Source organism: Bacillus rossius, chromosome 5 (genome assembly GCF_032445375.1).
Source record: "Bacillus rossius redtenbacheri isolate Brsri chromosome 5, Brsri_v3, whole genome shotgun sequence".
In the NCBI taxonomy this organism is placed as follows: Eukaryota; Metazoa; Arthropoda; class Insecta; order Phasmatodea; family Bacillidae; genus Bacillus; species Bacillus rossius.
The window spans coordinates 60,781,482-60,799,773 of NC_086333.1; the positions used below are offsets into that span (position 1 = coordinate 60,781,482).

The following is an 18,292-nucleotide window of genomic DNA, read 5'->3' on the forward strand; positions in this document are numbered from 1 at the left end:
TTAAATCTTACAGCTGATTACAACTTATTTGTATACTGTCTATATTTGAATTTTATGTTTCTACATTGGGAAATTTTCAATTTTTAAAAACAAAATTTTCTTCTATTAAAAATAGTTTAAAACTTAGAGCAAACATTTATGTATTGAACGTGTAACATTTCATTATTTAATTTTAAATATAATTTGACATGGTTAAATGTGCATTATTTTCTTTTTCATATTTCTTTGAATTAGAGTTTAAAAGCAGTGATATGTAACTGAAAAAATTGCTAAGAATATAATACTTATATTTGCTTGTGAATTATTATTTATTATTCTTCAAGAAATTGGATTTGGTTAGGCTATTATGACTTTTTTGCCAGAGATAAATTTGTGTTAATTTTATCAAAGTAGTTTTACACGATATAAAAACATTAAATACATAAATATATTTATCATACTTTAAAAAATATATGAGAACATTCTGATTTTATGTTCTTCGCTTTATAAACGCTGGTAGACGTATTAAATATATGTATAAGTTTAGTTCTAACTGTACGAATAATTTTAGGGTTTTGTGTTAGTAAATGCATTACCAAAGAATTGCTTGGTGTTACGGTTGTACGGTTGTACTGTTTGTGATGTTAAATACGATATTTCTACTCTTTATTTTCCGTTCCAACAGGCGAGAAATCAGCATGGTCAGGAAAGCTGCCTACCTGCGCAGTATGTTCTTCGCTGCCATAGTATTCTCTGAAAGGATCACTCTCTTCGTAACACTTGTATCATACGTCCTCATGGGTAACCGCATCACTCCCGATGTAGTATGTACAATACTATTTAACATATATATGTTAATAATAGATATAAATTTGTTTTGTTGTTTTGTGCGTCTGTCTCAGTTTTATCAATTGGAAATTGGGCAAAGATAAATATTTGCTAATTTTGTATAATATTAATCATAGTTAATATATGATAAATGTCGTTTTTGGCACAAAAATGATGATATAGGTTAAAAAATATAAAAAAGTACAGTAATGTGTAATAACATTTTAAGGCAGCTTTCTTAATTGGGTATGCTCGGGGGTTCTTACGCCACCATTTGATGCTTTTAAACAATATCCCTAGCGAAAACAAAAAATAGTTTGCAATGGTTTGTTTATTCAGATAAACTCAGTTAACACAAACTGAGCAAAACTATTTATTTATAATTATACGTTCATACGCTAAAGCTTTTTATGTTTCTTTGTGTGTGTCTTGCCTGGTCTGAACTCCCATCAGCTATTTTTAAGTGTACGACGGAGATCACGGGATTCGGAGAATCTAGTAGGCAAACCTAAGTGTAACTTATTGGCACAATATTTCAACAAAACTCCAAAACCTTCAGTCGTTAATTATTCAGTGAGATCAGACCCATATTAAAAATTTTAAATTAATTTTGGCGTCAACATTTTCTTTTGTTTACATTTATTATTTTTTAACAAATTAAGTGTTTTCAAAACCACATGAAAGGTAATCAGCGCACTAAACATTTACAAATTTAAAATAATTCTCACGTAGAATTTCGGTAGAATATTAAAGTATTTTTTTCTTTGAATTTAAGTATTTAATTAATGTGAATAAGATTTTTATATCATAAAATATTTTGAAATAAAGTATATTTAAAACATGTGTATGTATTTATATGTATATATAGGTAACCGTGCCGAATTCTCAGTATACATATAAACACATATGAATATTAGTAGTCTGAGTATATAAACATATATAACCTTAGGTGGGCTATATGACCGACAGGTCAGAAAATTAACAAATTTTTTGAACATAAGATTCCTAATTTCCTCCCCGATATTTATTATACCGTATTTTCTAACGTTGTAATTATTGCTGTTCTAGGTATTTTCTTTGGCACAGTTCTTCAGCATCTTAGAAATGACAATGGCAATTTTGTACCCTCAAGCGGTTCAACTATCTGCTGAGGCAAGAGTTTCAATAAAAAGGATAGAGGTACAGTATTCTCGCAAAATTTTCATGCTGTGCTATAAAATATTGTGTGCATATTATAACATATTTTTCGAAACTAGAGTAAAGTAAGTTAAAATAAAAATTTCAGCTTCTTCCCGTGAATTTTTACCATATAGATTTCTTCCGTATTTTCTTTTACTTAAGATTTCGAATTATATTTTAAGTTTTGTGGGATTGCATTCCAGTATACTTTTTTTTACAGGCTGTCAATCCGGACTGTAGTTGGATTTTTATGGCATGTCAATTTATCTTTTGTTGAGGGGTATAATTTAAAAAAAAAAGTGTTTTAAATATACAAACTTGCTTCAAAAATTCAAGTTTTTAACATTAAAAATGATTTAAAAAATCAAGCTTCATGTAGACCTGACAGTTCAATTATTTATGTGCTGAGCTGACTGACAGATGAGTAGGTGAAGTCAGTAGACGCCAACCCCCCCCCCCCCCCTCCCAGGTAACGCAACCTATAATTTCATAACCAGTTAAATGAGTGCTGAAAGGCCCAAGTACACAGCCCTTAAATGGGAGATTTTTCTTCTATTGCGCCTAACTCTCTTCTCACTTGGACCTTACCTCTTGTCCACTAGGGCTTCACCTGCTTGCACTTAAGGGGAGGGAACGACTCGGGAAACTCACTTAGAGACGAGACTCGGTGTATTACTAGTACACCTCTAGGGACTATCGAAGTTCAAATATTGTACATATCAACCATAAAACAGCCAAAAATTTGAAATTATGACTACTCTGACTTTTAAATATAGCTTATGACATGCGAGAGAGTGAATGAATAAATGAAAGAATGGGCTTAATGTTTCTTTAACATCACAGTCATTTGCAACAATAAGTTGCACTGGCCAGTGAATTCTGAAGGAAAAAAAACCTTTGAAATTTTAACCACATTTTATATATTATGTAGTAATAGTTAAGTTTCACTCTTGCAAAAGGTGCAGCGGCCTAGACGCTCAAGTTTCGATTATCGCTAAGTCATTTTTTAATTATTTTATTTTAAAATAAATCTACTGTTTACAAATATTATTAATTTAAATGGAATAAATTTTAGTTTATTTAATACATTTTTATTTTTTTGATATTCTTGATATTTAAATTACATTAATAATTCAGTTTTCGTATATAAATTAATGTGCACAATAATAGTTATAAATAAAAACTCCAATGACTTTGGTCATTAAAATTCAATTGAAAGTTTTAAAATATTACATCCAAACAGTTATAAAATATTCTGTTGTAACCAGTTTTTACCTGGCCTAAGCAATTCCATTTCTATCAGTTTCTATGATATATTTTTTTCAAATTGGATAATAGGGTAACTTCTTATGCATACCCCACTATTGTAAATAATTTTTCTACCGTTTGAACATTCTTACTTCTTTGAAAACTCTGAACAAACGTGCCAGTTTTTTCCTTGAATGAATGAAATATGTTTTCGATAAGATTTACTTCAACAACGTTGTTCATGTAAACAGAAATCTTTTATTATAATTTTGCAAGATGCCAAAAACTATGTTTCCAATGATTTTATGATTATTATCATCCAGGTTCTTGCTGGTGACACAAATTATACTGATTAAAATTATTATTAAAAATCTAAATTTAAATTACTAATTATAAATATTACTATAGGTATAACTATTATTATTTTCAATTTTAAAGATTGAATTATTATTCCAATTAAATGTCAAAAAATAACTTTAAAAATGTAATAAAATTATTGTACTTAAATTAAAAAAATTTGTAAAGGTAGATTTAATAACAAATAAATTTTAAATAATTTAACATTTAACAGACTCGAAATTCGAGCGTTTAGGCGGCATTAAAATACGATACACCTAGGCCGTCACGGCGTTGGCCGAGGTGAAACTAAATTCTGCGGTTAACTTTTCAAAGACTTTTATTCTCGGGAATGGCTAACCATTGCGCTTTAATATTTTAAGAGGTGAATACCCTTAAAATTATACTACTGATACACCGGGCCTCATCCCGAATTGAACTACCCCAAGCCATGCCCTCCCCTTATTGGTAAATGACCTGTGCCCAATGTTTCTCATATGTGTCCGTGCAGGTTTTACCTGGGCCGCAGGTTCCAACCTTGGCTAGCGCGAGGAAAAGCAGTGTAGGCCATGCATGGTCAGAAGCCCACGTAGGCACATCTGCACGCGACTTGTTTTTCGAAATGTTTAAAGCCCAGCGTGTTAAGGTGTGTAGCCACCACGTCTAGCCGGGCATACAGACGGTGGGAAGAGCTTCGTGATAACTCGCGCAATTTGAAAACTACTCAAGATATCAGAGCTGCGTGTTCACGAGAAGCATTTAGAAATATGCTGAGGGCGGATGAGCAGTTCTGCTTCCGTACTTAGTTTTTGAACTGTACTTTTAAAAGAGTAATTTTTTGGCATGAAATACCCGGAACAGATTCTCAAAATCATTCAAAAGAATTTCATCACAAATTTTATTCTCCGCCATATAATGTTACGGTTACCTCTCAAATCTCATAGTATTCCCTATTCACGACTAGAAGACTAGCCACGAGTCCACAGCCTTGCGCTTAGAGGTGATACCACACTAGAAGAACCAACGAGCGTCAACCTTATCATTCCGTCTACCACAAATATGCTTAGGTTCCTCCCTAAAATAAAATAATGTTTAAGTCAATTAACCCGGCTAACTGTTGCAAAATGTTGACATTGTGAAAACATTTTATTTATTATTTAAAAATAAGCATGTACATAAAGTTCACATTCGTTTACTTTAAAAGTTGAAACCAATATGGTGAACTCAAGATTCTGGGAGTTTCGTTATATTAAAAATTACGAAAAACGAATTATTGAAATACGTCATCATTTTTTATACACGAAATCAGGCCAAGTTCATTTTGTGTGCAAAACCTTCCGAATGTATTATTACTAGGTGATGTACCCGGCGTTTCCCTGGCTAAACACATCATAATATAAGGAAAATCACAACCGAGTTTCATGTCTGTAGGACATACACTTTAAAACCGGTAAATTTTGATTTTAAAGTCCCGTTGATTGCACAATCTCGGTGCATCAGGGCTACGCATCAGCAAAACCGGGACGCCAATCCGTAGCTTCATTTTGCGGGAAGGCATGTAACCCCTAGGTAAGATGTGACAGACGCAACAAACGATAGGGCGTTACAAATTCAAGGTAACGTCATCTATTGACGAAGTTCTTAACTAAACTGTTATTAGCGCCTTGAGTTCGCTAGCAGCGGCGAGCTTCACTAAGGGGATCGATTTCACCAAGGAGAAGGATAGGAAGTTGCCAGACCTTTACTACATGACCGTGTGGAGGACATAGAGAAATGACACAATACCCACTGTTTGTGTTTCTATGTCCTACCTCCTCTGATTTCCTATTATTAAACTGAATTTACCCCTTTTTGCCACTGTTTTAGTGATGGAATTTGATAATTATGTGTAGTCTATGTTACTCTCCAGCCCACAAACTATCTATTTGCAAAAAAAAAAAAAAAAAAAAAAAAAAAACTCATGTTGATCCATTGCTCCGTAGCTGCGTGAAAGAAGGACAGACCAACATATTCACATTTGTAATATTAGTAGCGGATATCGAACACGACGTCAGACGTGCAGTGGCGTAGCTAAATGGACTGGCGCCCCTGGCCAGACTTGAAAATGGCGCCACCCTCACGCATTAAAAGAGAGGGGGGGGGAGGGTTCAGTAACCGCGAAACCGTCGCGGCTGTCAAAGTCGCCCCCCCCCCTCAAAACCGACGGGGGCCATCCCTGCCACCCGCTTGCTACGCTACTGCAGACGTGTTGTTTTCGCTGAAATGACCGTGAAGAAATCGTCTGAAATTGACTCTGGTCTGCGCAGGCGTTCCTGGCGCTGGAGGAGATCGCCGACGGGCCGGAGGAGGAGGAGAAGGAGAAGGAGAAGGAGAAGGAGAAGGAGGAGGTGAAGAGGAAAGTGGGCGTGAAGATGGTGAACGCGTGCGCCAAGTGGACCCCCGACCCCATCGTGGACACCCTGCACGGCCTCACCGCGGAGCTCGAGCCAGGGAGGTTCTGCGCCGTCATTGGGCCCGTGGGGTCCGGCAAGGTGCGTGCGGGCTCTCCCTCTCTTCCCTCGGCGACGTGTTCTCACCGTGCAGATGCACTTGCAGTGCGAGACTCGGACACGCAATTTAAACGTAGAATTCTTTTTAAAAAAAATTGGTTGTCTGTAAAGTCGGTTCACGGACGATAGTTTAACGTGACAACGTCATAACAAAACATTGATGAAATGATTGCATACTTTTATCAATAAAATTTAATTATTTTTAATGAATAATCACTATTTTGTATGGATACAAAGAAGGAGTGAAATGAAATCTACAATTTAATTGATAAATTTACTTATTTGCACCCATTTATTTTAACTATATCTTTTATACATGTTTGCTATTTAACTTCTTCCAATCTGTGTTATTCTGTTAAGGATAGGACGATGATAGGAAAAGTAGGAAACGAATGGGAGTGTTTCAAGTTTAATATGTGCCTTGAAAAAGTCAAATCGATGGTTCTTCCAATCGAGTGGAAGAGAGATAGATACGGCGCAAGCGTACAATGAGCATAACGGGACACAGCGTAACGGGATAATGTGCGTAACGGGACACTTTTTCGTGCGTGCAGCCGGCGTTCATCGATTTATTAGACGTTGTCACGTCAAAAAATAATGCAGAGCGTTGCAAGTATACGTGCATCGCGTTAAACACTACATTATTTACTGTCGCGAATCACACGTAGTTTCAGCACCCGCCGCTAGAATTCGGTGCCGGGGCAGCTACGTCGACTATCGAATCATTCCGTTTGCAAGTAGAAATTTTAAACTAACGTAAAGAAAAGGCTCCGATAAAAAAAATAAAGGCCCCGGCTTCGGACCTGATATTCGAAAAGGAATTTTATTGAAATACTGCCCATTTGTTTAAAAAAAAAACACATTAAATAGGTAGTACTATAAAACTTCCGTTTATCTTTGTGAACTTTGGTAGCCACCACCCGCCACAGATGACTGCCTGTGGTTACACTTTTTTCCCGTTTAATTGACTAAATCGCACCTACGAACTGCCGTACACCGAGAGCTGAGTTGTGAGCGGGGGATCTTTAAGGTTTCACAAAGTTATTAGGAATGAACAGAAACAAGGTGTGATTTCGTCTGAATATAATCACGTCAAATTTATCAAAGGAAAATTTATAACAGATATTAAAGAAATATATTAACATACAATATCAATTACGTACTTAAACAGCTCTCAGGTATATTCAGAAAGAAGAAATAAAAATATGGGTCGACCCGAACTTCAATTATAAAAATGTTTCATTTAAAAAATACATAAATCAATAAAAAATACAAATATATTTAAACCATCCCAGTATATATACTTAAAGTCCAGAAATGATGTTTATCTGATGAACTTCGTCTGACGACGTAGTTTAAGCAAGTTCAGAAAAGGTTAAAACATACAGTAGCACCGGAGGTCGGGGCTGCGTTTCCTGGAGATAAATCGAGAACATGATGCCAGGGCGCCTGCGTGCTGTTGAGGAAGGGTGATGAAAATGCCAATTCGGCGTCCAGCTCTCGGACCCTGTCAGACAGGGAAGTAGGCTTCTATTTACCGATGCGTCGCCAGCCAGGAACTGGATCCCGCGAATACGCGGCTAAGCGCGGACGTTTCTACCATTTTAAAAAGAAAATTAATTAAAGAAAACTAACTATTAAACTTTGTACTATGCAGACGGACTAAACTACTTAAAGCAGATTACAGGGATAGCATCCCTTCTTTAATGGACTACATCGTCGGTTGCGGCTGGATGGAAGTCTTGCAGTGTCTCGTCGACTCGCCGATAAACGCAAACGGTCCATCTGCAGTCGCGACGCGGAGTGTCGGGAAGAACCGCGTCTCGTAATTAAAAGTAAATGTTCAATCAAAAGTGGAGGGGGGGACTGGGAGGTTCGGACCGAAAGGTTCCGAAGTTCCCCGAGTGGGCATCATAAAAAACTCTGACTTAGATGTCTCGAAGTTGGTAGCACAGGCCGACTTTAGCGCTACCTGTTGAGGGGTGTCTGAAATAAAAAAATAATCGACTCGCCCGAGGCGTCTGCTTAGACCCGGGGTTAATGGCGCAGTCAGGTGCTGCACTCTGGTGGCCAAGATAAGAAGTTACTATGTCCGCCGCTAGATCTCGTGGGGGTCCAACTTTGCACATACATTTCTTATGCAAGTCGTACTTGACACCGGCCAACGCTTGGCGGGGTTAACGGCATGGCAATGCTCCGGAGCTGAATTATTAGAACCCAGATGGGAGGGGGTGGGCAAAAGCGCAACGACGCTGGGAACGAGCGTCCATGACGTGCCTTTCGAGGAGAGAACCTAATACGTATTCGTGACGGTAAAGGCTATGGTCAGCTCGCCTCTGAGAAATAGTAACAGCTCGTCCAGAGCTGCTGTATGCAGTTTTAGTCATGAAGTGAAGTAATATTACAAACCTGGGACGTGCCTGGAAGCGAGGGAAATGTTAAACGGGCCGCCAATGAAGTCTTAGATTTGCAAAAGCTCAGATAGGTCTCTGAGAATGGGTGCCTCGGTCTACTGGCACAAAGTTTAACTAAGGGGAGTACACCAGCCTACCAAAGAGTAAATCACCCGAAGTAACCAAATTAAAAAGAAAAATAAAATTTCCAAAAATAATTTAAAATTATATAAACAATAAAAAAACCTGCCGAAATACCAAATTTCCGGCACAGTTGATACACGTGCTGACGTGGTTGTCCAGAGCTCCTTGCTGCAAGCCATGCTGGGGGAGCTGCCCCTGTCCAGCGGCTCTCTGGAGGTCGGCGGGGAGATGTCGTACGCCTCGCAGGAGCCGTGGTTGTTCGTGGGCTCGGTGCGCAGCAACATCCTGTTCGGCCAGCCCTACGAGCCCAGGAGGTACCAGGAGGTGGTGAGGGTGTGTGCCCTGCAGAGGGACCTGGAGCTGTTCCCGCACGGCGACAAGACCATCGTGGGCGAGCGGGGCGTGTCCCTCAGCGGGGGCCAGAGGGCGAGGATCAACCTGGCCAGGTGAAGCACTACTGAGAAACGTCACACTGTTGAAAATTTTCACCTTAAATCTACCAAACATCACTGGTTACAACTTATCCACGGAACTTCATCAATTTATCGTTTTCTGAGTTAACTTACTTTGAAACTGATTCCACAAGTATAATATTGGTATGTAAGCAAAACATTTAAAAAAAAAATACTGTTCAGACTCATGCAGAAACACACCTTTTTCTTCCACGTGTTCGTAACGGGGGGGGGAAAAAAGTCTAAATACTGGTTGTTCCTACGAAGACACAGTTAATCTGAAATTACGAAGAACTCTTTGTCTATTTTTGAATCCTTAAATCTACTGTAATTTCTAACAGCGCGCTGTCGTGTGTGTTTACCGAATGTTTCGCTCTGCGTTGTAGCAGGCATCTTCAAGGTCGAGAGTCAACTGACAGCTGGGAGTTTGTAGAGATGTAGGTATATTATACTTACCCAGGGTCTTCTTCAGGTAGCCAATTACGAGAGGCCAGAAGACATTTGAAGAAGACCCCTTGTCAAGTGTATGTAGATAGTTCTAGTTGGTTTTCGACCCCGAGTATGCCTTTCGCATTGCAAAGGACAAGTCGTTAAAACACTGCCACCCGCGATGCGATTGAAACTTCAGAGGTCCCCAGCGGCTTACTGGCAGCTGGTGGATGGGGAATTCAGGCCGCTTTGGAGACATTTAGTTATTTTGAAGTCAAACGAAGTTTAAGGCAATTATAATTTTTAATTTTTTAATTGTTTATGGTAAATTTTCCTTATTATGAATATTCAGAATTTTGAAAGATTTCTTGATGGAATATTTTTTTCAAAATAGGTACTTTAAATTTTTGAGTGATTTGGCGAAATTCGGGCAAATTTTGGAAATATTATAACTTTTCTTGGCGTGCTTTTTCCGAATTTTGAAGTTCAGGGTTAAAGTTCAAGGCCTTCTAAGGAGGCGGCCATGTCTTCATAATCCAATATGGCGGACAAGTACAATCTAAATCCTCACTCTTACTCCTGCCGCAGGAAATAGTATGTCCACAAAATAATGTCCCAAGCTATAAATTTTAATAGTATAAACTGTAAGCGTTGTAGTGTTGGTTCAAGTTCACAATTAAAGAGTAAAAAAATAGTTTTATATAAGAGCATGAGTCAGTACTCCGTTGTTGTTTTCTCACTTGCGCGTCATCTACGAAAAATGGCGACTCCTGGGCGTAAAGCTTTTTTGTGTCCTGCAAAATTAATTTGCTAAGAGTGAATCCTCAATCTCAGTCCAACGTGAGTTTCGTTTAAAAGTTTAATTGTGAATCCCCTTGTGGAAAAAAAAAACATCCGCGAAAAAATAGAATATTAAATAATTGGAATTTTTTTTATATGCGCATTTAATACTGGAAAGCTAATCAGGGAACGGTTTACAAATAACTTTAACTCTTGGAGGAACTGGGACAACGCAAAACATAAATGCCCGGGTCAGGGGCGTAGCCGGGGGGGGGGGTAATTAGGGGTTCAACCCCCCCCCCCCCCTTAGCACCAAATCTTTAATTAATTTCTTATTCATCACTCAAACAAATTTCATATTAAAATTAATAAAAAAAATTTACCATTACAATATTTAAATTTAAGAACCGATATATGCTAAAATAGCACTATTTTACACCTTAATATCCAAATTTTCCCGGGGGGGAGGAGACCCCCGGACCCCACGCTTTAATACGGGGGGGGGGGGGGGCCATGCTTCTTAACACCACCCCATACACAAATCCTGACTACGCCACTGGCCCGGGTAAGAATCCGAACCCTGCATTACTGTGGACGCTATTTTGTAGAGACGCAGTTGAGTTCAGTTGAATTACGTTTGACGTGTCTGCTCCGTCGACAGAGAAAGTGCGCAGGGGCAGCTCGCTCGCAGGTGCGCGTACCGCGAGGAGGTGTAACGTCCCGCAGGTGCGTGTACCGCGAGGTGTAACGTCCCGCAGGTGCGTGTGCCGCGAGGTGTAACGTCCCGCAGGTGCGTGTGCCGCGAGGTGTAACGTCCCGCAGGTGCGTGTGCCGCGAGGTGTAACGTCCCGCAGGTGCGTGTGCCGCGAGGTGTAACGTCCCGCAGGTGCGTGTACCGCGAGGTGTAACGTCCCGCAGGTGCGTGTACCGCGAGGTGTAACGTCCCGCAGGTGCGTGTACCGCGAGGTGTAACGTCCCGCAGGTGCGTGTACCGCGAGGTGTAACGTCCCGCAGGTGCGTGTACCGCGAGGCGGACGTGTACCTCCTGGACGACCCGCTGTCGGCCGTGGACAGCCACGTGAGCAAGCACCTGCTGGAGGAGTGCATCCGGGGCCGCCTGGCCGCCAAGACGCGCGTGCTGGCCACGCACCAGCTCCAGCACGTCAGGGACGCCGACCTCGTCGTCGTCCTCAACAACGTGAGTCCCGCAGCCGGGACTCTGTGTCTAGCCTTTGAATATATATATATACTGTATAGAAGTCGCGAGTGGATAGGATTTACTCTACGTTTTCCAGGAGCGTATGATGAGCAGCTTGGGAAATTTCACCGCTGCAGGGCGCTGCCGTAACTCCCTGTATCGTCTTAGGTTGTTATTTACACGTTAGAGCGCAGCACTGTCGCCCGCTGTCATTTCCCCGCACCACCCCCACCCATCATTCACTGCAGCTCAAGGTCGTTCAACGGGAGGGGGAAGGGGTGTTTGAAGAGTTCGACACTTGTCCGCTAGGGACCACGACAAGTCGATGCCCTAGAGATGGTGGCGATTGCGGCGGTGAATTAACCAACTACTTCAAACCGTATTAGAAATTTTAAAATGGGCTGGCGACTTCTATGCAGTATATATATTCAAAGGTCTAGCACATGTGAAATAGCGGTACTCACGTATTAACGCCACCGTATCAGAAGTTGCGCTAAAAATAACATCGAGGATGGTTGGTTGTTTTCAGGGGCGCAACAACTAAATTTCCAAAGGGGGTGGGGGCAATATACCTTATTATAATATTATAAAGAATCATCGATCCCCCCTATTGAGACAACCCCCCCCTCCCCGGGAAAATTTGTATTCCAAAGTGGAAAATGGTGCTGTTTAAGCAGTTTTATTATCTAAATATTGATTACACAGCACTTTCTTTGCCCCCGTTTGCCCCCACTTCAAGGTTTCAGAAAGGGATGGTGAGGGGAAATACCCTTGCCCCCCCCCCTGTTGTTGCGCCCCTGGTTGTTTTATTATAGCTATCATTAGGGACCGGAAAAAATTCGCGGGTTCGATTACCTGTAGGATGAACTCCATATAGTTCTACGTGCACTCGGTCAAAAAATGTAACCCACACTTTGGCTGCTGACTCGTGAGAAGTCCCAACGTAGTAGCCTGTGGATTCGATAAAGCTTTGGTCGGTTGTTTCTCTTTTGGCCCAGAGTCATCCAGGTGAATTGTGAACCAATAGCAGAGGCAACACTGAGGTATAACTATTTGTATTTTAGCCTATCGCGAAATGAATTCGCGAATTTTTCCGGACTCCAGCTATCATAAAAAAAAAACTATAAAATATATCTCATGTTTGCTTAGGAATTACCAATTTAAGATGTAGCTATCCTGACCTAACCAACCCTTCGTGTGATTTTACAATATTCCAAATATGTAGCTGCGGTGGCGTTAATACGTAAGCACCGGAGTAGCTTGGCTTCTGGGTTGTAGCTGACGATGCGGTCGACATTGCAGTTTCCAACATCCCACTGAGGTAATCCGCCGATCCATCATACTGCCATCCGGGGCATTCAGTATGTGCGAGACCAGAAACAGAGGTTTTCTACAACTCGCTTGGTGCATTGTTAATTCAGGTGAACCCCCACACTTTTGTTAGAATCACTTGGATCAGTGGCTGGGGCGCGTGTCTTGTGGGATAGGTTTCGGCACACGGGCCTGTGTGTGCCCTGGCTTGTAGTGTAATGCTAGAAAAGTTACGTGTACCTGTCGTTGGCGGGGGAGAGAAGCTCCCCACCAGTTAGATCGGCTAACTGGCGTGGTGTTGAGTCGTGATGGTGAGATTTAGAGGATTCTAGGTGTGTTGAAATGTCAAGTGACCTAGTTAATCTCGGATGTGGCGTGTAGTGTAAAGCTGTGCGAGCCGCTCCAACGAGACTCCTAGAACACAGGACATGCATGGGTTGTTGAGATTATTACAAGTTCTTCTGCCTTTAATACTCTCACCTGAGAGGGAAGTGTTTCCCGATTCGCTGCATCTGTGGGCCCATCACAGCCCCTTCCTTTGGTCTGGTCGGCCTGTTGGTTTGGCCATTCAGAGCTGGGCTTCTATTATTGGCTGGGGATGCTGGCAAATCAGATGGCCTTTTCTCTTCTGTTTGGCTGGGCTGTTTGGCCAACCCGAGGCGACCTGTCTTTTATTAGATGCAGCACTAGGTTATGAGGTTTTCTGAAGATTGGATCCCATGTTCTGCTTAATTTGTAGCCATCTTCTCTATTTATTATTTTCCTGGGTGTTTTAAAATTTCTACTGATTCTGGAATGTATATTTTCTTGTATTGTCGTTTGTTGGCCATGATGTGGAATTAATCAAAATCAATGCTGTGTCTGGTTTACAAGCAGTGTTCTGCTATAGCTGATCGTAGGTTTTCATGTTTATAGTCGCTGATATGTTCTTTACCTTGCCACAAGAATATGGAATATTGTATACACCAGCTAGGTTTTCGGCTGGAGTTTTGTCTTTCTCAGATATCAGAGACACCTCAATCTTATTTATAGGTTTGAGAACTGTATGAATTTCATGCTTCCTAAGAACTTGTCACTTGGTCTGAAATTCCTTTACATAAGGAATGAAAGCTTTATTAGGAAGATGCTCTCTTTTTTGCTGTTGTGGTGGATTCATGGCTTTCCTAATTTCTGATTTTGAATAACTATTTGCTGAAGAGCACTTCTTATAACTATTTTCAAAGCTATTAAAAATTCACAATCACAAATTATCAGGACAGTCTGTAGTGGAGTTAGGACTCTATGGGGTTATAAATATGTAAAGGGCTAGGAGAAATTATTTAATAATCTTTAGTCCGTTTTTAAAAACGTGTTATATAAGAAATATACATTTTATTATTTTTTTAATTAGCAGAATGGTGCCTTACATTTTAAATATCCTGCTTCATTTCACTATGCCAGAAAAAGTAATGTTAAATTCGTTGCAAAGAATACTGAAGCGAAAATATTAAGAACAATCGAATTCTCATAATTTAGTATTTCTCGTGGTGATGAGAAGTTATGGAATGATTGTGTGCAATATTTGCAAAGTAAGTAACATGAGTATTTGGAATCAAAATGAGAATGACCCCCATCCTAGCGTTACACCTGGATGAAACACTTTATAATTATAACCAAGTTTAACTCTAAAAACTTGCTGACGTGTTGCTAAAATCTTGGTTTAACAATACTCACTACAAAACGACAGTTTTAAGAATCCTCCCAGCGAGTTCCTTGCATGATATAAAACAACCTTCTATCATTAGCCTTAATACAGCTACGGTTTATTTTGATAACCACTTGCTTACCGGAGTGACTACAACTTTAGGACAGATACCCATACAGATTCCTAACCCCACTGCAGATTGCCCTGAAAATTTGCTGAGGTTATTGTTTTTTCGGTCTTATGTTAAAGAAGAGGTATTCTATATTATTTTGTTTTTAATATTTGGTGGTTTGTTTTCACACAATGTTATGACAGACCATAATATAAACATAAGTAATTGTTTATAAAAAAATGTTTTCTACTAAGGAAGACTCTTTATTTCTAGTATATCATTCATTACATCAATAAAAGTTAGGTTTCCCCAAAACCACACACATTAATGTTTCAAGTTTTTGGGAAAAAATAATTTTTATTTATTTATTTATAATGATTTACTAAAATTTGAGATTTTGAATTTAAGGTTACATACGAACGGTTAACCCAAAACTGCAAACCAGATGATTTCGTGCTTTCAGTACGTGCTAGGACTGACTTAAAAATTGCTTTTAGATTCATAAAAACAAACAAATAAAGACTTGCTTAGTAGAAGACCCCTTTTATAAACAATTTATTTTTGTTATATCATGTATTTCTTTAAAATCAATCAAATGTGCAATAACACGAAGGTTTCAGAAGTAAAATAACTAAGTGGGCGGTACGGTTTTAAAACAACAAAAAATGTGCTTTGAAGTTAATGATTCTTGCAACTGGGAAGATAAATTTAAGATGTTGTTTTGATCATACGCCATTGCTGATCACACTGTGTGTCATAAGAAAAATGTATTAACACACAAAATAGATAAATATATGCAAAACAGCCAAAATCAGGCGATGCCAGATGATATTATTTCTTGTATGTTATTGAGGTTTCTCATGCCGTACACTGTAATCAGCAAATGGCGGATGTCCAAAACAACATATTGAGTAAGAATAACTGTTCCTGCTGCAGGGTAGAATCGAGGACCAGGGCACGTACAACGAGCTGCTGGCCAGGAAGGTGAACTTCTCGAGTCTGCTGACCAAGCAGGAGGCGGAGAAGGTGGCGCCGACAGAGAGCGTGGCCGCTCTCCTCAGGAGGAAGGTTTCCGTGGACTCCATCCAGGTAGCTGTGCACGAGCCATGACTTAGTGTCATTTAAGTCCTTAGAACCAGTGGCGTAGCCAGGATTTGTGTATGGGGGGTGTTAAGAAGCATGGGTCCCCCCCCCCCGGGAAAACTTGGATTTTAAGGTGTAAAATAGTGCTATTTTAGCAGTTTTCGGTTCTTAAATTTAAATATTGTAATGGTAAAAGTTGTATTAATTTTAATATGAAATCTGTTTGAGTGATGAATAAGAAATTAATTAAAGAATTGGTACTAAGGGGAAGGGGGTTGAACCCCTAACCCCCCCCCCCTTCCCTGGCTACGCCCCTGCTTAGAACTCTCGAGCGTCTGGTAGTCTGGAGGAGAGACACTTTTGTAACCAGCCCTCCGAGACGTTTTACATTTTTTTTAATAAATTGAATAATTTTTACAGCGTGTTATTGATGGCAGCACCAGCGTATGATTTCGTATACTTTACAATGCTTTGGCAAACTTTTACATACTTTCGCATACATTTGCATACTTCCGCAACTCGTAAGTCGCGACTGTAAACTCTCAAGTCTCATGATGGCCTAGGAATAGTGACGATCTGTATAGACCCGACGTCGCGTGTTAAAAATATTAGAGTACCCTAAAAGTTTTCTATCATACTTATCTGTGAAGTTTAACTTTTAACGCGCATGACGGCCATGGTTTTTTTTTTATGTCTGAGGTGTGAAAATAATTAGACTCAAAGCAAAAGAATGTTTGATTTTATTTTCGGTTTTATCTTCTCTACATAGGTTATAGAATCATTCAGCCACGCAGTGTTGAAAATTTAACTCGATTCAATCCACACAAAGTAGATACTATTGTACGGTTTAATTGGTGAGACACTGTTCTTTGAATATAAAATGTTTTGATTTCAGGAAAAAATAATTCATCCTGAGTCTAGTAATGTTCACACATTTTATAATTAAATTAATCAACAGCCTACGTTAATTTAAAGTATTTTAGATACAGCCTAACCTAACCCAACCTGCCATTCTCACGATATCTCAGTATTTGTAATAGATAATGTAACCCTATCCTAACATTGAACCCCGATACTACTGGTGAAATACTTGAAGTACCACAACGCCTTCTTAGAGAATTATTGGGAAAAAAACACTTCAAGATAAGGATTTCAATTTTGTTTTTACGGAAATGAAGCTTTACTTCAGAACTATCCAGTGTCTACACACTATGCTGTGCTTAAATTTTGATGAATTTTTTTTCCTCAGAATTCGCTGGCCAGTGCACTGTATAGTTTTAAGGCGTGAACACCCTAAATGTATGCTAATTACACACCGGGTCTCATCCCAAAGTGATTTTCCCAAGTCGTGTTCTTCCGTCACACCAAGTATACAACAATAGGAAGTTAACAGACCTGTCTGCATGACCGCGGTCTTTAAGAGCAGTAAGGTTCGTAGGGATCCCTACAGTTCACAGCGATTCGAGCCTTACCCGAACATAACCGAAGTATCTCGAAGTTTTCCGGTCGCTCGAGTAAAAACAACATATATGGCAATGATTTATGTATTTCCTGTCCATGGTGCATTTTAAATGGCTCTAACCTAACGTAACCAACTTTTCATTTTAGTTACGATGATAACCTTACTTTGGTATACTTCGGAACTGTTCGGGTTGTGGACTGGTAGGCTTTCAAATGTCGTAATTGGGACAATACGGGAAACTGGCAAAGAAACACGCGAGACAAGAGACTGTGGTGAACCCGGTGGCTTGGAATGTACCTAAGTGCGTGAGACTGGCTACAGTGGCGTGGAGTGTGAAACAGCTAGAAAGCACCGCGCTTCGCCGGTGGCAGCTGGTCACAGTCTCCCCCTTGTTGTCCCACCACGGTGTTTGAGGCTGTGCGGTGCATAATGGCTCAGAGCAACTACGAGGAGGAGGAGGACAGCGAGGACGAGGGGTCGACGGACGAGGGGGAGCTGCTCTCCAAGGGCCGCATGAAGGCGTCGGTGATACGGGAGTACTTCAAGGCCGGCGGGTCATCGCTGGCGCTGTTCGGCTTGGCGCTGTCCCTCCTGTCCGGCCAGGCGGCCTCCAGCGGCGCCGACTACTGGGTCACTTTCTGGTAGCCGTCCCCACCGTCACACAGTGTGGTGTCCCGTCACTCAACCACCATTAATCACGGTTACGAATTTTAAAAAAAATTAACGTTTGTCAGCCCATTGTGTTCTTCTGTGCTGTCGTCGTTGTGTTGTTCATAACACCTGTTTACATCCAGCGTTTGTGTTTATCTGTTTTGGCATCAGAATCTTTGTAAAGATATTATTATGTATTATTACTGAATGTGTATGTGGGCATTTCAAATGATTTTGCTCGAACGTTTTTTCTGCTAACTCCGCAGTAAATGATATTACTAACGATAGTGGTCCTTTTTAATATAGACTGGAATAATTACTTTGCGAGTTAAAAATGTTCTAAGGAGGCTGGCTTGTTTTTCTGTGGTTTCGTTTTTCCATTTTCATTTCGTCTTTTGTATTTACGAATTTTTTTGCCCCTTGACAAGGCAGTGAAAAACTGCAAAGGCGTAACGTCCAAGAAACTGTGTCGAA

The 18,292-nt window shown here is 40.1% G+C and overlaps 1 protein-coding gene across 1 annotated transcript in view; it reads left to right on the forward strand.

The window, feature by feature from the left end:
* The window catches only part of LOC134531876 (ATP-binding cassette sub-family C member 4-like), a 69,484-nt gene that overhangs the window by 20,074 nt on the left and 31,118 nt on the right, over positions 1 to 18,292 (forward strand). The window contains exons 7-13 of the mRNA XM_063367885.1: positions 665 to 803; positions 1,876 to 1,986; positions 5,877 to 6,101; positions 8,816 to 9,102; positions 11,332 to 11,515; positions 15,559 to 15,711; positions 17,606 to 17,808. Coding sequence (XP_063223955.1) covers positions 665 to 803; positions 1,876 to 1,986; positions 5,877 to 6,101; positions 8,816 to 9,102; positions 11,332 to 11,515; positions 15,559 to 15,711; positions 17,606 to 17,808 — 1,302 coding nt within the window. The remainder of the gene's footprint in view (positions 1 to 664; positions 804 to 1,875; positions 1,987 to 5,876; positions 6,102 to 8,815; positions 9,103 to 11,331; positions 11,516 to 15,558; positions 15,712 to 17,605; positions 17,809 to 18,292) is intronic.